Source organism: Loxodonta africana, chromosome 8 (genome assembly GCF_030014295.1).
Source record: "Loxodonta africana isolate mLoxAfr1 chromosome 8, mLoxAfr1.hap2, whole genome shotgun sequence".
Lineage (NCBI taxonomy): Eukaryota > Metazoa > Chordata > Mammalia > Proboscidea > Elephantidae > Loxodonta > Loxodonta africana.
The window spans coordinates 89,588,145-89,611,331 of NC_087349.1; the positions used below are offsets into that span (position 1 = coordinate 89,588,145).

The following is a 23,187-nucleotide window of genomic DNA, read 5'->3' on the forward strand; positions in this document are numbered from 1 at the left end:
GCTTTTTCTTAATGTGCTCACTGGGCTGTGAGTCATAGTTTGAAAGTTAAATGATGAAATAACTTAGGAATATGAACAACCATTATAATTACAAGAGCCCAGTGAGCCGCAGACATTCTATTTTTCATTTCGTATTAAGATAAATAAATAAAGCTCAGAAAAGGGTGAAATCTTTTCCTGGGCATCTTACCTGTAATGCTACATGTTGCTCAGCAAAGGCACTCCCACCTTCTGGTCTCTTAATTCTAGTGAAGTCATTGAAGCAAAACTCGTGACGCAGAGCCTTGTTAGTGCAAACCACCAAATACTTGTTTCGAAGAGGCTCTGTTGACAACATGCATCAACATGGAAAAATGCCTTTTTTTTTTTTTTTTTAGATAAAGAAATCAGCCTGTTTTTAATCTTCTGGTTAATTAGAGTAGCTTTATGACCTTGCTAAAACCAGTATTTTGTGATTCACGGAACGGAAGTAGTCACATTGTTATTAGCTGCTGTCAAGTTGGCCCCTGACTCGTGGTGACCCTATGGACAGTTGAACGAAGCACTGCCCAGTCCTGCACCATCCTCATGATCGGTTGCAGATCTGATCACTGTGATCCAGAGAGTTTTCATTGGCTGATTTTCAGAAGCAGATCACTAGGCTTTTCTTTCTAGAGAAATAATCATAGACTAAAACTTTTCTGAAAAGTGAGAACCATTGTTGACTTCTGAATCCAGAGGTGGCAAATGGGCTACTCTCACCACTCTGTAGTACAAAATAAACTCGTAGCTGGGAAGACTCTGGACAAGTATTTACTTCTGAAAGATTCTCCTTTGGAAAACTGAAAGCGAAAGCTCATTCGGGCTTTGATTAACCTCTAGGAGACAGTCATAATTGGAATAATGCGTCTAATGGTATCCCAACTCTGCCATGCACCCAGCCTTTGGAAGAGAGAGTTATAAGTAATAAGCATTTTTTTTAGAGCAGTGCAACTCTTGAGTTCTCTATTGCTTAAAAATTTGAGTACCTAGGCCGTCTGGAGATTTGGGGTTATGTGGGAGTGTCTATGTGCATGTTTTATTTTACTTAATTGGTAAGGCTCAAAATGTTTTGCTAAAGCACAATGTAAAGAAAAGTCTCCTTCATTAAATAGCTCCCCTTGAAAAAGTTCACACATCACCCACTGCTAGAGAACTGATAAGCTAATTCAGGCTAAGTAAGACTGACGGTACATTATTGTCATGGGAAGTAGCCACCACTCACGGAGAAGGACTTTAACTAGCACCTCTGCTAAATCCACAGATTAATGTCATACTGATACCACCCCCACCCCAGGGTGGCCACAATAGGCATTATAGAGTCATAGCATCTCACCAATGCAAACGGTTTTTTAGTTCAACTGTTCCTCTAAAGCTTCACTCTGTGAGATTTTCATTCCACACTCTTAGGAACACCTCTAGCAATAAGGACCTCCGTGTTTACCAAGACTACCTACACCAGGAAACCCTGGTCATGTAGTGGTTAAGAGCTATGGCTGCTAACCAAAAGGTTCAAATCCACCAGGCGCTCCTTGGAAACCCTATGGGGCAGTTCTATTCTCTCTGTCCTGTGGGGTCGCTATGAGTCAGAATTGACTCGACAGCAATGGGTGTTTTTGGTACCTACACTAACTTTGAGCAGAAAGCTGGATTCCTAAAATTTCTGACCATTGTTTTTATTTCCATCCTTAGGTAAAAAAATGGGAAAACATTTTCATTGATGCATTTTTCTTTCCCTGAGGCAAGCCTAATGATTTTCTGTGTGATTTCATTATTAAATGGACTCGTTTTATTCTAGTTGTTTGAAAAGTGTTAATTCCCTACTAAACAGAAAATATTATTAATCAGACACACCCTTCCCTGACTAAAATAGAGATTTTCTTTTCTTTGCCTTTTAAAGGGGAACACTTTGGAGACAAAGATGCCAGGACTCAATTCAAGTATTTGGGTGATGTTAATTCTAAGACACAATGGCAGGCCAGCAGGGGAACGATGTGGGAGCAGTCCTTCATGTGTCGTACAGTTCCCTCAACTGCTTTGTCACCTCTCCAAGGGCCTATCCCTGCTGTGAGCCCTAAAACTACTGCTGCATAGAGTTTTGACTCGGTGAACAAGGAAGAGGGATGTGTCAGGGGCAGGAACTCAATTCTCTGTGCTCAATCATTTTGATGGTGTTTGTGAGATAGACAGGAAGTCCCACTATCTTTGAGAGCATTGATTTTAAAATTAGTTTTACCTTTTTTTTTTTTTTCCTTTTCTTATTGCCCAAATGACTCATGTTTGCTGTATAAAATTTAGGCAGGAAAAGCCATAGATAACCTGAGATAACCATTTGGTATATATCCTTCCAGTGTTTTTTCTATGCAAATATTATTCTTTACAACAGTAAAAATAACCATGGTTAGTGGTTGTGTAGTATTTGCAAAAGTGGAAATATTCTGTTATTTTGCTTGGAAATCACCTTTAATGACAACACAGTTCCTTTTGGTCTGGGGCATTTTCTAGAGAAGGCACAACTTTGGATGCTTCGTATGTGTGCTTGCGATTAAGACTTAGAAGTGGATTGCTACACCAAAAAAGCTTTCTCAGGAGTTACTTAAAGAAATGCTAAACAATTCACTTGAAGGAGAAGTGCAGCATTGTCTAAGACCTAGACTGTCTTTCTCAGACTTCTAATTCTGTTGCTTTTCTTTCTCTTAGATGGAGAGACAAATGTCAGTGAACTCCAACATCATGGGGATGCAAGGTCCAAATCTCAATAACCCCTGTGCTTCTCCCCAAGTCCAGCCAATGCATTCAGAAGCCAAAATGGTAAATAACAGTATAATCATCCTTTCATTATTTCATGACCTTTCTTTTGACTTCCACTCTGATTCCAAATTTCAGTTACGGTAGACGGTTCTATCTTTGTTTCAGTGAATAGGTTTTCTGTGGAAAGGCAGTAGAGAGATTGGGTCTCTCTTTGAGGGTATTTGTTACTGAACCTTGGCATCGAATAATCATTTAGCAAGCGTTGAATCAACGTGTGGTGTTGGTGAAAGGGACATTGAGAAGTTTTGGAAAATCCATAGGAGTTAGGATGGGATGCACCCAAGTATGTATATATTTGCTCAAAATGTGAAATAAAAATTGTTTAGACTTTCTCTTTCTTCAGGGTAGTTACACTTCAATGCCACTCTCCCTATATGCCCATGTCCACTAAAACAGGCTTTTAATTCTTAAGTACATACTATTATATTGCACTTTTTATTATAGTTGTCAGATGTAACATTGATTTGAAAGAATCAGAGACTATTTTCTTAGAGGTTAACTAAAACCCTTACTGAAACACGTAATTTCAGTGACAATCTTAAGTAGCTTTTAACATGAGATTTATGTACAGAAGGCCAATATTTTTAATAACAGTGATAGAATTATGCATCTGTATCCTACTAAATTTTTTTTTTTTTTTATCCTACTAAATACTAAAGAAAGTGATGCATGTCAGTCTTTGCAATGTAAACTTGCTGGTTATATTTAGAGGAGTTACTGTCACAGTGAAATTCTCACTACCACAATTAGTAAGGTATCAGATGACAACAAAATACACTGTAGCAAAATTTTTTTTAGTATCTGTCATTGGGTCAGATTGCTTTTGCTAGAAGTTGGAGATGCATTTGGCTTGCTGACTGACAGCACTAGGGATCGTGTCTGATGGTGAGTGTGAGGATGTTACTGACAGTTCCGAAAGTTAGCCATCAGTTCCTGTGTAGGAGTGGAGTCAGATCCAGTGACTTCGTTTTCAACGACAACAAGAGTTTTTTTGACGCCTGCTTTGGCCACATTCCCTTGGAAACTTCACTCATTTGACTTCCAGCTTCTTGACCCAAGGAAGCGACTGAACTCCCAGTGTTGGCTACCTTGGTTAAGAGAGTTCTCTTTGCTGTGCCACAGACCCTGTGACGTGCCAAATGGCACTGGCATCTGCAGAAAAGCTCGTTAAATGTTTTTGGAATCGGCAAATATTTTCTCAACTCGAGCTCCGCAGAGCCAAACTAAATACTTGCTGGCAGAGTAAAGTTCAAACTGGCATATGTTTTGGAGACTAAAAAAAATGGCGCCAACTATAAGAATGAAATGGCGGCAGCATCAGACCTCCGTGTCTAACTTCACAAGGCGAAGGAAAAGGAATCATCATCAGCATTAATAGCCCCAGGCAGATTGCTATTAAGTGGAGGTCAAACATACTTCCTTCACTCCAACCTTGTTACCAATTCCTATACCAGCCTTCCCTCCCAAGGCACTCTCTACTCCTGTGCTGGGTTTGATAATTTTTTGCAGTGGCCACACAGAACTCACAGACAATACTCGTGATTATAAGGTTTATTAGGGAAGCACCAGGTTACAATTCAGGATCAGGAACAACTCAGGATACAGTTCTTTGGTCAGGACAGCTTCTCTGCTGTGCCCACAGGCTAGCCTCTCCCTGCCCCTCAGCCACTTGGCCTCTTGGGCCTCTTAGGCGTCTTGGGCTGCCTGGCCTCTGCTCTGCTTGGGCAAGTGTTACAAAGCTCTTTAGCTTCACTGTAAAGTGTCCAGAGGCACCCAAATCCACTAGCAAGCCACCTGCCTGAAGGCTATCAGCCTTCTCACTCTGCGAATCCCACCATGCCATATCCTGCAAATCTCCTGGTTCTGTTGCTGCCGATTGTCTGCTATTTCTTCTCTCCATCTTGCGCCTTCCCCAGAGTTACAGCTCTGTCTCCAGAGTCTAGGAGGTTCTTAGCATAGGGACCTTGGGTCCAAAGGACACGCTCTGCTCCTGGCTATTCTTTCTTGATGGTAGTGAGGTCCCCCCTTTCTATCTCTGGGATGGCTCATTTTAAGCCTAATGGGGTGGCAAAACTGACCAATCCCCTTGTTAAGATCCCATGCACCTTATCTGCATGGTCCCACTCCCACAAGCATTCCATGAACTTTATTTGCATTAGCAGCAAGCTGTCCAATCCTCTTGATGGGCCACGAGCACCTTATTTGCATAGTCCTACCCAATCATTGTGTGGGAGTCACAAAGACTGTGGCTAGAAGGGCCATGTTAAGTAATTCACTGCACTGCAGAGGCCAGAGTAGGGCTTCAAATCTGAACAAGTTCAGCCATGACCGACGAAGCAAAGCCAGAAGAGATCTGAATTTTTTTAATTTGGGTGATTCAGAATATAGCCAGGTCGGAAAAAATATGGGTCAAAGCCCTGAAATGGGAGACTCTGAAGAGGCGTAGTGAGCCCTTTCAGGAGCCTGGTGTGTGAGACTGGATTATTCCTAGGACACGCATTCAAAGCCATGTGGTCAGCTGCCATCTTTGAGCCGGGCACCGCTGTTTCCAACTCGGTGCAGAATCCAAAGAGCAAGAGATTTGGTTGCTATGCAACACATACATTGACCTTGTTTTCTATGAGGGAAATTAAGTTTCTAGCAGGGATTCAACCTATAATTTTTCCTGTTCTGGTTTTGATTCGGGGTCACCCAAATTTTAAAAATTCGAATCTGTTCTGGTGTCTCTGCCTCGGCCGTGACTGAGCCATGAACTGGTTTGAAGCCCTCGACCAAAGTAATACTATTTACTTTTTTTTTTTTTTAAGGAAAAAAAATGAACTGTGAAGGTACTTAAGAAGAAAACAAGGCTAAGTTATTGCGTGCATGAATATGTGTTCTGGGTCTGAGTATCAGAGATTCCTCCTCCAGCTGGGTTATTTTTACATCCTCTTGTTTGGTTCAGGAAACCCTGGTGGTGTAGTGGTTAAGTGCTATGGCTGCTAACCAAAGGGTCAGCAGTTCGAATCTGCCAGACGCTCCTTGGAAACTCTATGGGCAGTTGTACTTTGTCCTTTAGGGTCACTATGAGTTGGAATCGACTCAACGGCACTGGGTTTGGTTTGTTTTTGTTTGTTTGGTTCACAGTCTGTGTTCCTTTTGAGGGACCTTCCAGACAACTTTAGATGGATTCTGAAACACTATTCCAAACCACATTTCTTCATCAGTTGATTTTCACTGGATTTTATACCACTGCTTGACTCAGAAGTGCCCTAACCCTTGTTCTTGCTAGCAAAGAAGGAAAATGCTTCCAAAAGTAAGGTGTGATTTATATATATGAAATGAAAAATATATATGATATGGCAAATTAATGTGGAGTAATTTTATCCGAAGACAAAAGGGAGTTACTCTGTACTTACAAAAAAAAAAGAAGAAGAAGAAGCATGATCTCAAAAATGTTTGTCAAATTACATTTATTGAGCAAGCACAATAGTCTTTTGATCATGTTCTGAGTGAATGGCTATTTCCAGGTCTCCCATGTGTGAGGTAATGAACTGCATCATGGGGTTAGGGCTTAGGGAGCCCAGTTATTCCCTGTGCCCCAGGTTCCCACCCCTACCTTCATTATTGCCAATACATTAAACCAAAGGAAAACATGGTAGTACTGACCACTTAGATTTGCGATAATAGAATTTATTTAGCAGTTTGGAAATGTTTAAGTAAGTGAGTTTTAATATGTCACTTAGTATCTCTGATCTTCTTATGCTTGCTTTATTCACTGGAGCAACCAACCCTTGCCATCTACTGACTGTACAGAATTTTCTAGCAGCTTTGGGCTGCTCAGATGAAAAGCTTTTATGAAATACAAAGTAGTGAAGGAAAAAAAAAAAAAAAAACTATGATTTTAATGTCAGCCAGAGCCTTCCCAGGTTTCTCTGAACTATGGGCTTTGTTGTTCTATGCCTAATTTTCTTCCTGTGTCAGACTGGAATGGATTCCAGATTTCAGCTAAGACTCTCGTTTCACTGTTTTCAAGGACTTTTGCAAAGGTCACACATGGGCTATTGTGATAAATGCACTCAGCAGGGTGTGTTCTCAGAGCACGCAAGTAACCAGAGAGCTACAGGGAGGTGTTGCCCATAAACACTGCAGGCTTATTCTCCTGTGGGCAGTGGTGTCAGGAGTGTCCATTTCACATTCTCTATTGGCCACTGACAAAAACAATCATCCTGAATCCCTGGTGAAACTTGGAGGTCTTGGGGGTGGACAGAAGTTGAAGACAGTATTGCATTTTACTTACAGCTTTTTTAGAAGCTTGCTGACTAGGGATTGCGCATTCGAGTATGTCAGTTTCCTGGCCCCCAAATCAGCAATTAATATTGTATGAAGGAGCAAAATAGATATCCTTAATACATTCTACAGTACGTGGATCTAATATATCCGAAATTGAGAAGCACACGTGCTCGTTTTCTGAATTAATAAGGTCCCTGGGTGGCACAAGCAGTTTGCTTTCAGTTACTAACATAAGGGTTGGCAAGCTGAACCCACCCAGTGGTGCTGTGGAAGAAAGCCTTGGCTATCTACTTCCATAGATTGTAGCCCCCAAAACCCTGTGGAGCTCAGTTCAGCTCTGTAACACATGGAGTCACTATGAGCCTAAACTGGCTTGATGGCAATAGGTGTGGTTTTTTGGTTTTAGTACTAAGCAGTGTACTTCAGTTTGCTGTAGCCACATCTGCCCAAGCTAGTTTTATCATAATTCTGGCAGATTATAATTTAGTTTTATGGATTCTTTCTCTGAAGAGATATGTGGCTTCTCAATTATACAAGTGAGTAAACACATACTGGATTTCATATGGGAGTCAGAGCAGATGCAAAGCTGTGGAGGCCTTCCATCTTTCTAACCACCCCAAGAAATAGGTTCTTCCTTCTGGATTCTGGAAATGATGGGTGTCTTTGATGAAAGTGGAGTCTGTTAGAAAAGACATTCATTCACTGGATACTTGGTTGACATTTTTAACACTCAAAGGGAAAAGAGGAGCCCTGGTGGTGCAGTGGTTAAGCCCTTGGCTACTAATGGTAAGGTCCGCGGTTCCAGCCCACTGGCCATTCCGTGGGAGACAGATGCGGCAGCCTGCTTCCTTAAGGATTTACAGCCTTGAAAACCCTATGGGGCAGTTCTACCCTGTCCTATAGGGTTGCTGTGAGTCGGAATTACTCCAAGGAAGGTTTTTTTTTTTTTTGGTAGAGGGTAAAGGGAGGGGAATATGAGGATGGGCAGAGAGAAACGGAAAAAGGGAGGAGGAGAGAGGCAGACGGGAGGGGAGGGCAAACAGTAGACGACACATTTCCAGCCTCTGCAGGATACTGGTGATTCTGCAGGGTCGTCGTTGTGGTGTTCTCAGACAGGGGTAGATTTTCAGTCATTTTTTCTTCTGAGAATGGTTAAGTGCTCCACTACTAGCCAGAAGGTTGGTGGTTCGAACCCACCCAGAGGTGCCTCAGAAAACAGGCCCAGCAGTCTGCTTCTGCGAGGTCACAGCCTTGAAAACCCTATGGAGAAGTTCTACTCTGCACACATGGCGCCACCGAGAGTTGGAATCCACTAGATGGCAACTAACAACAACAATATCTAGCTTTCAAGGAGTTTTCTTTTTTAATAGAAACTGACAATTGATTTGGACGCTAAATAAGGTTAAAAAAGAAGAAGAAGAAGAAGAAGAAGAAGAAAAAACTTGTGCTATCTTGTGTCTCTGAATAAAATGTAAAATAACATCTAAACTACTGTTTAGAGAGGGCTCTGGCCACTCTGGAAACCCTGGTGGCATGATGGTTAAGAGCTATGGCTGCTAACCAAAAGGTCGGCAAGGTGGAATCCACCGGCGCTCCTTGGAAACCCTATGGGGCGGTTCTACTCTGTCCTATAGGGTCACTATGAGTCGGAATTGACTTATGGCAACGGGTTTGGTTTTTGGTTCTGGCCACTCCACCCAGACCTGACCTTAAGTTTGGACAGGAATAGTGAAGGCCAGAGTATGTATAGTAGATAGGAGGTATGGACAGAGTGGACCCCAGTGTTTCCTGAGCCCCTGTTATATGTCCGCACAGAGCACTGAACAGCTGGGACCTGATTCTGTCCTCAGGACAGCGCCATAACTGGGGCATTGTCTCCATTTTACAACTGGGAGAGCTGAGGCCCCAGATGGTTAAAAAACTGGCCAAGGTCACATCACTTTGTTGTTCTTAGCTGCCGTGGTGTCATCCCCTGACTCATGGCGACATCATGCACAATGGGAGGAAGTGCTGCTTGGTCCTGCTCCATCCTCATAATTGGTTTCGGATTGAACCACTGTGATCCACAGGGTATTTATTGACTGATTTTCGGAAGTGGATCACCAGGCCTTTAGGCTAAAATCTCATACTCCAAGGACAAAGCTTTTCTTATCACAACATTCATCCTTTGAATAAAAATATTGTACAGCTGCTAGTTGTCATTAACCAGCAGAGTAAATCAAGTTCCATCAGGTTAATTTATATTTACCTACAAATGAGAGACAAGGGTGACAAGGACAATTACAACTCCAGATAATCTGGAAAAGATGTGGAGTGGCTGGTAGTATTCAACTTTCATCTTCCTTTAAGCAGAGCTGTGTGGCTTCTTTGACTAGTCCAGCTTCACTGCTTCTTTATCCAAACACATTTTTGATTAAAAATCCCTCTTGCCTTGTTTTACATGTTTAGTTCCTGACTTTGATTGATTGTAAGCTCCTAAAAGACTGTCCTTGTGTCGTGTAAGTTCCTTGTACAGAGAAAGGCCCAATGAATGAGAACTGGATTTAACTGAGTTGACTTTAGTTGAATTAAAATAAGAGAAAGGAACCAAATCCGAGCAGTAGAGTTGGAGGTGGGGAGGGGTAGGAAGGGCCAAGTATGAAGCTGAGAAAGGGAAGAGGAAAAGCTAGATAAGTTCTAAGCTAAGAAATCAGCCTGTGAAGAGTAGTTAACTACGTTTGATTTCTTTTAAAGATATCTAGAAACAATATCCCATTGTATTTTTTTCTTGAGAGAAAAGCACTCTGTCTGTTCCTTTGAAAGTAAAATTTAGAATATCATTAGCCTCCTAGAAATTGAGAGTTATCAATACCAAATGCTGTTCTTCCATTGTGAAGGACTATTCATGTTATGTTTTGGTAGTTGACTGCCAATACCTTGTATATAGTTAGGTTTGTAGTTTATCGAATAGAGAGAGAGAGCAAGTGAGCCCTGGTGGTGCAACAATGGTTAACTGCTTGGCTGCTAATCAAAAGGTTGGCGGTTTGAACCCACCCATTGGCTCTGCGGGAGAAAGACCCAATGATCTGCTTCCATAAAGATTACAGTCAACAAAACTCCATGGCACATTTCTACTCCATAACATATGGGGTCACTGTGAGTCGAAATTGACTTAATGGCACCTAACTACAGCATGAAGCCCTGGTGGCACAGTGGTTAAGAGCTTGGGTGCTAACCAAAAGGTTTCAGTAGTTCAAATCCACCAGCTGCTCCTTGGAAACCCTATGGGGCAGTTCTACTCTGTCCTATAGGGTTGCTATGAGTTGAAATTGACAGCAATACATATATATATATGTATATATATGAAAGAAAGAAACTAAAAAGACTGGAGAGTCAAGGACTTTTAGAGATGGAAGGTACTTAGCAAAGAGCTTGTTTAAATCCCCCGTTTCACAGGTAAACACGCCAAGGCCCTGGGAAGACTTAGGGGGATCCAGCAATCACTTAAACACAGTGCTGGGCCCAGAACTCTGCTCTTGACTTTTCTACCTAGAACTGTGCTTTTGCCATCAGCTACACTGATAAATTCCTAACAGTACTTCTTTTCTTGAATCATGGTTTCCTCCCGGCCGATAGGCAGACGAGAACTGGGGTGGTATAGTGAGAAATTGTGGTTAAATATCCACTTTGTTTTGAATGTCAACCTGGGAGTGTTTGTGTTTGCCTTTCCCCTCCCTAATAATCGAGCTGGATAACTGTTTGCCTACAGTGCCCCTTGGCCACCCACTGTCCACAGATAAATCACAGAGGAGCCTGGCTCCATACGGACTTGCCTGGAAAGTTCATACGCATGAAAAGGCAGTCTCCAGGTAGCATCTCTCTGGCAGTCTTGAGAAATGCAGCCATACGATTTGCCTATTTGCTTTAATCATCCCCAGCTTCACTTCCTAAAAGTTCAGGAGTAAAAAGTGGTAAATGAATAGGCTGTCTGCTTCTCAGAAGCTCTGTGGTGTGGCAGGAAATGCTGTTGATTTTGAAGAAGCTCTCATTAACTTTTGAATCATGCCAGCTGCCGTGTGTCCCTGTTGCCAATGATTGAGAACACAATGATGGACCAAGGGGACTACTTTTTTTCAGAATCACCATCCCTCACTGCTGTACATATCACTGTCCAATATGTAAATAAATTTGAGTTAATGGATGATCCCATGACAACAACAACAAAAATTATGCTCTCACTAACATGTAATATGTATGAGGTGTTTCATTTTGTGGAATCCTTAGATGGCAGAAATGGTTAACCACTCGGGTGCTAACAGAAAGGTTGTTAGTTTAAGTCCACCTTGAGGTATCTTAGAAGAAAGGCCTGGTGATCTACTTCCAAAAAATCAGCCACTGAAAACCCTATGGAGCCCAGTTCTGCTCTGACACACATGGGGCCACCACGAGTTGGAGTCAATTCCACAGCAACTGGAATTTTTTTTTAAATCTCATTTTATAAGCAGTTTGCCTCTTAAAACACCATTATAGACAATGGTAATTGTTAACATTCATTAAGCATTTATTATGCATGTGACAGGAACTGTGGTTAGCGTCTTGTGATATATTATCTCATTTAATTTTTGCAACACTTCAGTGCGGGAGATAATATTCTTAATCTCATTTTACAAATGAACAAACTGAGAGGCTGAGTAACCTATGGAAGAACACACAGCAGGTAAAATATATTGGGTCCCTGATCCTGGGCTTTAGTTACAATGGTTTTCCAGCAGAGAGGATGATCATCCTATGAGCTTATATTAGTGGCATTTTTATACGTTTGAAAGCACTTCCACATACATTGTCTCATCGAAGCATCATAGGGACCGTGTAGAGTTAACAGGGTAATACTACTCTCCCCATTTTAGAGACACAGTGACCTTCAGAGTCATCCAGTGGCATAACTAGGCCCTGAGCCCAGGTCTTCTTTGGTTTTTGTCCCACTTCTACTTTATCCCACTGTCTGCTTCTGGTATCCCAGGTTATTTATTCTGAATGTAAGTGCATCCTTATAAAAACAAACCTCAGTGGTATAAAGTAGCATGGGGCTCATACCAGTAGTTCAGGCATAGCCACGTATTAGCTTATACCCAGTAGCTTTTCGAAGTCCCTGTTATGTACTTGGCTTCTAACTGATAGGTGGAGGTTCAAGTCCACCCAGGGGCACCTCAGAAGACAGACCTGGTGATCTAATCCCAAAAAACCAAAACCAGCTGTTAAAAGCCCGTGGAGCACTATGCTACTCGGACACACATAAGTTGGAATCAACACGATGGCCACTTTTTTTTTTAGCTTCTTTAGGCTTCATCATTTAAAAACTGGAGGGGAACCTTCTCCATATTTCTATCTGGCAAAGACAAATCCTGAATTTGAGCTTAGCTATTGTTATTGTTACTAAAGGAATAAAACCAACAACACTCCTTGAGACCTCACAGAAGCTCCAGCTCCTCTCTCTGTGGCTGAAAGTATGATTTTTCATATGCCATTGCCACTTTGACCATTTAAACTATAGACTAGAAACTGTAATGATATATCATATCTTTTTTTTTAATATAAATGGTGAGCTTATGAGATCACCCATAAGAGCTAGCAACCATTTATTTATATTTCCCACAGCACAGATCAGAACCTCAAGTGCATGGGATTATACATTTGATTGTATTTGTCTTGAAAACGAGAATTTGAGAGATTGACAATTGGCCATGAATCACTGAGTTCCAGAACAGGGAAGGAGCTCAGGGATTATTTTAGCCAAATCCCTTCCTTTGAGAAACAAAGGCCTGAGGTTCAGGTTAACAACTTGTTCAAGGTCACATAGGTAATTAGTGGCAGAAGGGGAATGAGAACCCAGGTTCTCGGTTTTCAAATTTATTGAACTTTACTCTCCACGTGCTGGTCAGGAATTGATGGGGAAAGCCACTGTCTGATGGCTGTGATGGTGAACTTTCTAGGTAGGGAGTTTCCTGATGTATTTTATGCAGGGTTTGGTTAGTGAGGCAAAAGAGAATCAATCAGCCTCTCCCCTTTACAGCAACTGGGGATGGAAGCCAAACATCAGAGAGCCAGAGGGAATGGGCCTGATAACCTATGATTGTTACTGAGACCGCCTTAGACAAGCTATTCTTACTTGTCATCACAATAGGCATATGCACCAAGTATTTCATCTCCTGACATCCAGTAACAAACCACCTTGATTTTGGTCACCACCAACCAAAGCAAACTTCACTGTGTTCTTGGAGTCTGCATGGATCTTTCTTGGGCTTCCAGAGATCTTTACTGTGTTGGATGTAATTTAGCCTGCTGCTCTTAAGTACAAAACCAAAGAATTCAAACTCATTGCTGTCAAGTTGATTCCAACTCATGGCGACCCCATGTGTTACAGAGTAGAACTGCTCCATAGGGTTTTCTTGTCAGTAATCTTACTGAAAGCAGATCCCCAGGCCTGTCATCCACCACACTGCTGGGTGGATTCAAACTACCAACCTTTCAATTAGTAGCTGAGCACAACAAACCGTTGCACCACCCACAAATACAAAGGGGTATTGAAATGTCTCTTTCCATTGCGTCTCTTCTCTTGGCTCTGCCACCTCCGTCCTCACAACCAGCCCCTCATGCAAACATTCAGACATTCTCCTAGGACTCATTGTCTTCCCCATTTTAGTTCTTTCTCTTTCTGCCAGTATCCACCCTGTTTTGGTAACCATGGCAATAGGTGAAATATAATCCCAATATTTGCTCGCTGCCTCTGTTACCCAGACCAGCATGCGCATTGCTGGGTCTTGTTTTTGTGTTTGTTCAATGTTCCCAAGCCTGAAGTCAGAGGCATCTGGTTAAGGAAATTGTACACACGCTGATTGGGAGCAGCACCTCCTCTCGAAGTTTTCAGGCACGTCTTCTCTGTGTAGTTGTGTACGTGTGCACGCACGCGTGCTCCTGGAAGCTTTGGAACATTGTACAAGTAAGTTCAGCTTGTGTCAGAAGAGCCAGGAAAAAAAAAAGAAATTTTACAAATCTTGTTACAGAGAAGTTCTGCTTTGCAGAGATATATTTCAGTCTTTTTCTTGGAATTTATGTAGCTTACGCTTTCCAAGATTTTTGCCAGCACAACTAATAATGAAAGTTTGCCTTGCACTTTGGGGTGATGGCTCTGTGTTAATTGGGCTTTTATGTGGGAATTACAGAAGATCAGTCAGAAAATTCATGCCTTCAGGGTGGTGGAAGGTTGAGACATTGGGGTAGACAGAGGAAGCAAAGTTTTCTAAAGGTTTTCAGTTTTCTTTTCTTAAAAAACGAAAGAGAGAATCCAGTGTTTAAATCAAAAAATAACAGAGAACATTTTCCCTTTTCTTAGTATAATTTTAAAATTGTCCTTTTTTCCCCCTTGTTAGTTTGACAAGCTAGCTGGAGAGTGCTGTGTGATTACTGTATTTGCTTCAGTGTGAATAAGATGAGCCACTAGGCTCTCACAATAGTTAAGTGCCACACACGCCAAGTATTTTTCTTTCAGAAGCGTACATACAGTCACCAGAACAGAATATGCATTTATTGAGGACAAGGTTTTCATCCGTCTGAGGCCTTGGATTCTGAGCTATTAAAAATGCAACCAGAGGGGCAAGACAGTAACAGGATTTCAACAGATAGCCAGGATCTAAAGTATAAGGGGAGGCAGGACCCCACTTGGGGGGACTTTCAGAGTTGGCCAAGTTTGTTACTTGTATCCTTTCCTTGAACTTCCATCTCCCTTTTGGCACCTACACATGGGAATGTGCCCATGTTTCCATGGTATGCAAGTTCCCAGGTCTGGTCCTGTGCCCTTTCCAGCCTCTTCTCTACCATCTCTCCACGCTGTGGTCACTCATTCATGAACCTGGCATTTTCCCAAGTGCTTCTTGCTCTCTCTGGCTGTCTTGCATTTTGTATTCTATTTCCTTTGCGCAAAATTCCCTTTTACCTCTGCAAACTCCTCTCCTTTTCAACTCAAGCACAACTGCCTGTGATATCTTCTCAACTTCCCCAGGGAGACAGGAGCCACATCTTCTGTTAGGGTGGACTCCATTTGTACCTGATTTATAAAAAAAGAACCAAACCAAACCCAGTGCCATCGAGTCGACTCCGACTCATAGCAGCCCTATAGAACAGAGTGAACTGCCCCATAGAGTTTCCTTGTTTATACCCTCCCTATAAAGCTTTATTGTATTGTCATTATCTGTGTACCAGCCTCACTGCCAACCTGTAAAACTTCTTGAGAACAGAGGCCAATTTGATTCAGCTCCACATCCTGGGTTAACATCTCTTTTGCACGTGCTGGGTGCACAGTAAATGTTTGTTGATAGAATGAATGAAGAAACATCTCATAAACTAAATTTAGATGGAGGTGTTACCATGACCTAATATGTCACCCTACCCTGTGGGCTATTTGTCTTTTTTAAAGTTCCAGGGAGAAGGTAGGACTTAACTCAAGTGGTTGTTTCATAAACGGTAGAACTTCAGGTCCCATGACAAGTCAGGGGAAAGATATGTGTGAGCAGGTGAGAATCCTTCCCACAGTTTCTCAAAGCATTCCATTGGCAACTGGGGCTCTGCCAGACACAGCCAAGTGCAGTGCTACAGAGAAGCCCTACGTGGAGACTGCAGGGGCCATGATATGGCTGTCTCTGAAAGTGAGATTGCCTTATATCAAGGCACTTTTAACACTTCAGTACTGAAATCCTCTTGGAGCAGGCCCAGGAGTTTAGTACTTTTTTTCTTATACAAATTCATGGATCCTATGAATTTATTGGAAACCCCGGTGGTGTAGTGGTTAAGTGCTATGGCTGCTAATCAAAGGGTCGGCAGTTTGAATCCTCCAGGCGCTCCTTGGAAACTGTATGGGGCAGTTCTAGTCTGTCCTATAGGGTCGCTATGAGTCGGAATCAACTCGATGGCACTGGGTTTGGTTTTGGTTTGGTTTTATGAATTTATTATATGTGCATCATTTCCTCATTTCTGTAAGTCTAAATGTGTCTGTAATCCAAGTACTATTTAATCATCAGAATAACATTTTGTTAATTTTTTTTTTAATTTAAAGTTCAAACTGAATGTTATTTACAGAATGCAGGAAATGTTAAAATCGAAAAGTCTCTTTGTTTTTTTTTTTCCCCCGTTCATGTACGTAATATATCAAAATTGGAATCACACTGAATAAACAGTTTGTATCCTGGGTTTTTTTGTTTTGTTTTGTTTTCATTTTACATTATATTATGTGCATTTTTCCCTTTGACTAGGTATTTTTTGAAAACACAATTTTAATAATTGTGTAATTTATCCTATAGGTATCACATAAATTATTGAACCTTTTTCTCATTTCTACTGTAGATATTTAGATTTTCTCTACTAGAAATAGCCCTTTGGTTATAAAAACAAAACAAATACAAATCAACGACAACAATGAAAACTCATCTGAAACCACTTAATTGCACCCTGGCTTCTTTCTTTGGGATAGATTCCCAGAATTAGGATTACTGGGCCAAAGAGAATAAACATTTTCAAGATTTGTACATATACTGTCAAATTTCTTAGTATTTACATTTTTGCTCCTGCTTGTAATATATATTCATTTCAGAAGCATCAGGTATTATCATTTAAAACAAAATCTTTGCCAGTTTTTATTTTCATTTCTTAAATTACAGGTAATGTTGAACATCTTTTTCTGTATTTGTTGGCCACTTGGTTTCCTCCTTTGATTAACTGTCTGTACTTTAAGTCAATTTTTCTTAATTGGGGTTGTACCAGAATCCATGGAAGTGATGACAGGGTAGCTTGTCTTCCTGCTACTACATTTTTCAAATTTTTATTATTTAGCTGATTTTACTACCTTGCTTTACTAATTCTACTTTTGTTCTTTGAGACTAAATGCATACCCTACAAAATATTTAGTAAGGGGCTTTTTGGTTAGTTTTGTTTCGTTTTACACCACTTTTTTGCTTGGAATCTCAGTGTTTTGGGGTTTTTTTTTTTTTTTTTCTTTAATTTCCTTAAGCTTATTGGTTAAACAAACAAACAAACAAACAAAAACATTGCCATTGAGCTGATTCCAACTCATAGTGACCCTATAGGAAAGAGTGGAACTGCCCCATAGTTTCCAAGGAGCATCTGGTGGATTCAAACTGCCAATCTTTTGGTTAGCAGCCATAGCACTTAACCACTATGCCACCAGGGTTTCCTATTTATTTTGAGCGTTATTTAATTTATCTAGTGCAAAAATGGAGCCCTGGTGGCATAGTGGTTCAGAACTCGGCTGCTAATCAAAGGTTGGCGGTTTGAATCTACCAGCTGCTCCTTGGAAGCCCTGTAGGGCAGTGCTACTTTGTCCTATAGGGAAAATATTGGCTTTCCTAGAAACATTAACGTGGCTCTTCCACATCTGCAGTGTTTATCTAACCAAACCTTTGTTTATTTAAATATATGCCTAAGTATCTTAAATAAAGCGAGGATAAGTGTGTCATCCACAATTGCTGGAGATATGATTATACAGCTACCCCCCTTATCCCATTTATGACAAATCAGCCTCTGACCATGTTCATTTCACCAGTCACCATGTAAGTATATGGATTTATACTGGTTAAACTTTTATCGTCATTACTGGATGGCTAAATGTTGCTAAAGCTAAGCAAGAAAGTTAAACAAAAAATATAAGCAGTGTAAGTCCCATGGGGGGATATTAATGGAGTATTATTTTCAGGTTGAGTGAAACATCTGTTAATTATTCGTAACCTCCTTACTAGTCTGGAGACTCCGTGAGGGCAGAGACCTGAATACCTGGCACATAACATAGTTGGCACAAAATATTTATTTGTCAAATGAATGAATATGAGCAATTAGTGATGTAATAATATCAAGCACGTGTTGAGTGATTATCATGGGCTGTGTTACCATGTGCTTACTATGTGGTGAGGATTCAATGAGTAACTATACATAAAGCACTTAGACTGAGAAATTAGGTATATTGCCTTATTGAATACTCACGACAGTCCTATGAGGTAGGTAGTGCATTACTTCAGGCAAATGAACTGATTCACAGAGGAAAATGCCCAAGATCGCACAGGCAGCTAATTCAGATCCAGGATTTGAACCCAGCTCTGGTTTCAGAGCCCATGTTCTGAGTCACTCTAGAGGAAAGTCTGACTCTTCTTTATGTTGGCAACCAAAAAACAGAATGATGACTGGATTCTCCTAGGAGTGGAAGCATGGAAACCGTTGTTGTTAGTTAGTTACTGTTGAAACAGTTTTGACTCATGGCGACCCCAGTTGTGTAGAGGAGAACAGTGGCTGCAAACAGTTTTCAAGGCTGTGATGTTTTGGAAGCAGATTGCCAGGCCGTTCTTCTGAGGCACCTCTGGATGGGTTCAAACCACCAACCTTTCTGCTGGTAGTCCAGCTCTTAACTGTCTGTGCCACTCAAAGACTCCATGGAAGCAGTGATTAGTCAGTAAATATTTATCAGTGTCAAATATGTACTAGCCTCTTTTAACAGCCTTTTTTTTTTTTAAGCAGGAAAAAAAAAATTGTTGCTGTCGAGTCAATTCCAACTCATATTCCAGGGTGCTGGGCTTTGCCTGGCACTGTTGTGGACCCCCAAACCCAAGTATATAACACATCACTTCCGTGCACCCTCGGCAACAATTAGAGAACAAAACCACACTGCAGTCCTGACCCTGGATGGAGGCCAGACTGACTGCTCTTCTCCCACCCAGAGCTGTGCAACAAATGTAGTCCAGTTCTGCACCCCAGCAGAAGTTCAAATTACTACAAGTCTTGGAATTTGGGGTCGTTTTTTAACATTTGAAACCTTGAATGTTAAATTGGAAAATACCAAATTTCTGTGTCTCTAACAACGATGTTAACAGTGACTGCTAACTCATGTTTTAAGATACACAGAACATTTTCATACCTTTCACCTATGAGTCAGGCTAGGCTCATGGGAACCATAGCTCTATAGTGGTATTAAGAATAAAGTTTATTTCTCTTTCCTTGAGAAGCCAGACGATGCATTGTTTGAGAACAAAGATGCCAGAATCGGACTGCCTAGTTTCAAATCCTACCTGCGTGACCTGGTTGCTTAGGCTCTCTGTTTCTCATTTCCCCATCTATAAAATGGGAATAAGAGTAAGGCTTCTTTCATAGGGTTGTTTGGAGGATTAAGTGAGTTAATACAGGGAAATCATTTGGTCCAGTACCTGACACATCATAATTTCTCTAATTTTTTTTTCTTTTCTTTTTTCTCCTTCTTCAAAGGATAAGTCTCTTCCTTTTACTGGTTTAATTCATGGTTCTAAAAACCATACTTGTACAAGGACTGTAGTCCCAGAAAGGAGAAATTGAGACTCAGAGAGATTAAGTAGCTTACCTGGGATCATTCAGCAAAGATGATGTGGCAAACTCAGTTCAAGAATGCAACTCCTAGTTTTGATTAATGCACAAACTTACTGTGCCCTTTATAATGACTTGTGTTTAGAAACTCATAGGAGTTACACAGCTGTTGTTTGAGTTGGTCAGTTAATTGAAATGTGTAAAAATAAAGATGATTCTGTAAATGTTTTTTAAAAATAGTTGATGACTTATTTTAGAAAACAGAACTCAATGCAGCTTATTTTCAAATTGCAAACACATGTCATTGTTTTACAGCTTGTTCGTTCACAAACGCATGACTATGAAAACATTTTATAATGTTAAATATTTTAGTGTTCTCCTGAAGGACTAAAATTACATAAGAGACCAAAGGCTTACCAAGAAGTATATATTAAATCCCATTGCCTGAAATAGACTTTTACTGCATCTGTACAAATTACTTTAAATTATACAAATATTTGGAATATGTCTAGGCCTGAGATTCCACTATGACATGAACGGCTCCATGCCAACTCTTGGCATTTATTTTTTTCCAAAACACCTAGGATCACTATTGGTTTGAATGGGAGCTTCCCTTATGTTCTGCAAGTAGATCTGGAAGAATTGCTAGCAAAGTAGATAGAGCTCACCAGTTCTTGGATGGAGGGTGGTGAGACCTGTGGGACACGGTTAAGAAGGATCTTTGTCAACGTAGTCTTTGGAATAACTAAGCCCGTGATAACAGAGTGTGAAGATCTGATTATTTTCAAATCTGATGAATGAGTCCAGCTGTTCTGTAGGCCAGCATGGGGTATGTGAGAACATGGGATCACAGCAAAAAGCATGTTTATCTCACTCCATCATTGCAGTGAAGTTTATCTCCTGGGAATTTTCTGAAAGAGCTAGCCTGGACAAAGTCATGGCTTAATGATCAGGGGGATTTGCAAGTGAGTTGTTCCCCTGTGCCAGTTATCTGAAGACAGGGTCTGCGTTTGTAAAGAAAGATAAGCTGAAGAGCCACCTATGTTCCGTAGACAAAGATCATTTGTCATATCACCACCATTAATCTCTTAGTTCCCAGCTCAATTTGTTCCAAGGGATCTATTTTGTAAATTTATTGCAGAGAAGAAATGTCTCCATCAGTCCATTGAGCAATTGGTTCATTTGTTCATTCAGAAAAATTTTCTTGAGCACCTCTTAAATGCCCTTGATACTCAGGGATGCAACTGTGAATAAGACATAAGCCTGTAGGAGCTTCCAGTCCAGTGTGGGAACCAGGTGAATAAACAGCCAAGTAAGTATGTTATGATAAATATTATGATAAATTCCAGTACACAGTAAACGCCTGATCCAGCTTCCTGGTGATGGTGGTGACATGACTCTCTGGAGTGTCTCTCAAGGAAGACTTCTTAGATGAGTCAAGGTTCTGTGTTCTCTAGTACAGTAGCCACTAGCCACATGTGGCTATTTACATTTAAATTGACTAAAACAAACTTCAAAATTCTGTTCTGAGTTGCACTAGCCAATTTTGAGTGCTCATTGCCCACATGTGGTCAGTGGCTTCCATATTGGACAATGCAGATAAGGAACATTTCCATTATCACAGAAGGTTCTAGTGGACAGCACTGGTCTAAGCAGAGATATGAAAGGTGAGAGGGGAGAATTTTCCAGGGAGAAGGGACAGAGTGAGCAGAAGCCTGGAGATGCAAGGGGAGAAATAGCATTCAGAAGTTAGCTAAAATAGCTTTTTTGTTGTTGTTAATACATGTATCCATTTATTTATTAAAGATGCATTTACTTGTTACTGTACAACCTATCCTAAGATGTGGGCTTTGCAAAGATACAAAAGACATAGTCCCAGTTTCTGAATAACCTACATAAATATGAGCAAAATATTGTTGCCGTCGTTAGCTGTATCGTCAAGTCAGTGAGTCTACCCGTGGCAACCTTATGTTCTACAGAAGGAAACGCTGCCTGGTCCTGCACCATCCCCACGATCTGTTGATGACTGGACAGTTGTGATTCATAGAATTTTCACCGGCTAATTTTTTGGAAGCAGAATGCCAGGCCTTTCTTCTTATTCTATCTTAGTCTGGAAGCTCTGCTGAAACCTATTCAGCATCATAGCAACGTGCCAGCGTCCACTGACAGCCAGGTGGTGGCCGCACATGAGGTGCACTGAGTGAGAATCCAACCCGGTTATCCTGCATGGATGGAAGGGGAGAATTGTACCATTGAACCACCACTGCCCCCAAATTTCCCAAAAAACTACATTTGAGTTTAGAGGAGAGGCTGATTACTTCAAGTGTGAGGGAGTGCAGTGGGGAAGGGGAATTGGAAGGTCAGAACAGTCTGTGAAATTGTGTCTTTTGATCTGGGTTGTGAAGAGCTGTTAGGATTCAGACAGGGAGGTGGAGATTAAATGCCTTACCTTGGTTAAAAAAACATTCAGGTTTCACAAAGTTCTAATCTCAGCAAGCAACTGAGAAGCGGAGGCATCTCGCTACTGGCATATTCATTAACATCTCTCTGCTAGGACTGCTGTTTATACAATAGGAACTTACTTGACTGTGCCAACTTACACGGAATAGTCTCCCTTTCTAAATGGTGTCAGCATGGATTAGTTTAGGGAAGCTGAGCCAGAGCTTGTTTGCATTAGGTGGCTGAAAAAAAGGATTTGGGGGGAGGGTTGTTAAGGATTATGCAAATCACTGGCTGATATGTAGGTTGGAAGCTGGAGAAGGCTATAAAAGTAGCTTTTATACACCAATAGATGAGGGGACTAGAAAGCAGTTCTAGGTGTGTTATGGGGGTGATGATTTAGGCAGACCTAATGAAAATGTCAGTAAGTGACTACGCACACATATAAATTTTATTCTCTGAATTGTACAATTCAAAATACGTAAAACTCATCCCTGGCCATTTACTCCCTAAAGTTACAGGCAGATTTCTTGGTAGCAGAAATGACCACATCTCTCTTCTGTTTGGTATTTTTTCTCCCTCTGAGTGTCTGCAAAGAGCAATTTAGGACTTGCTTTTATCACTTAGGCTTCTATTTCTAGGATTATGATGGACTGTGTTGTTTGGGAAACACCAGTCCCAGAACTTGGTTTGAAGGAAGTCCCTCCGTCATCCCAGAAGACAAGAGAGGGACAGAAAAAGGCCTCCTTAGCAAAAAGTATTGTAAAGTAGGCTGAGGCTCAGGGTGGGATCAGGTCTTTAGAAGTTGTGTAAGATAGTGAGTGAGGTAAAGGAAAAACCAGTCTTCCAGGTCACTATTTGTAATTTCCCTTAGAATGGGGTACCTGAAGCTTGTTTCTTCACCCTCTTAGAGCAGAAAACCCTTCAATATGCATAATTGTTTGGAAAATAAAAAGGCAGTTAGAAAGATGGCATGAATGGTTTGGAAGAAAAAGGGAATAATTTTTCACTGTCATTTGGTGTACAATTTCTAAAATTTAGCTTAAATACAGTTGGATATTTATTCAGGCAAAAGAGGTTCAAATGGACCATATGCTATCTGAGTTTTGTTTTGGGGACCAACAACACATTATGAACATATTGCCTGGCCACATAGGGGTTGATTCTTGACACTTCTTAAGTTCATTGATTTCTGCTTGACTAAAGGTTGATGGGAAGCCCTGGTGGCTCAGTGGTTAAGAGCTTGGTTGCTAATCAAAAAAAGGTGGGCAGTTCAAAGCT

General features: G+C 41.0%; 1 protein-coding gene across 3 annotated transcripts in view; it reads left to right on the plus strand.

The window, feature by feature from the left end:
- The window catches only part of CREB5 (cAMP responsive element binding protein 5), a 390,225-nt gene that overhangs the window by 275,905 nt on the left and 91,133 nt on the right, over window positions 1-23,187 (plus strand). For all 3 annotated transcript variants that reach the window (XM_064290105.1, XM_064290104.1, XM_023544323.2), the window contains one exon: window positions 2,719-2,829. In XM_064290105.1, the coding sequence (XP_064146175.1) occupies window positions 2,719-2,829 (111 nt within the window). The remainder of the gene's footprint in view (window positions 1-2,718; window positions 2,830-23,187) is intronic.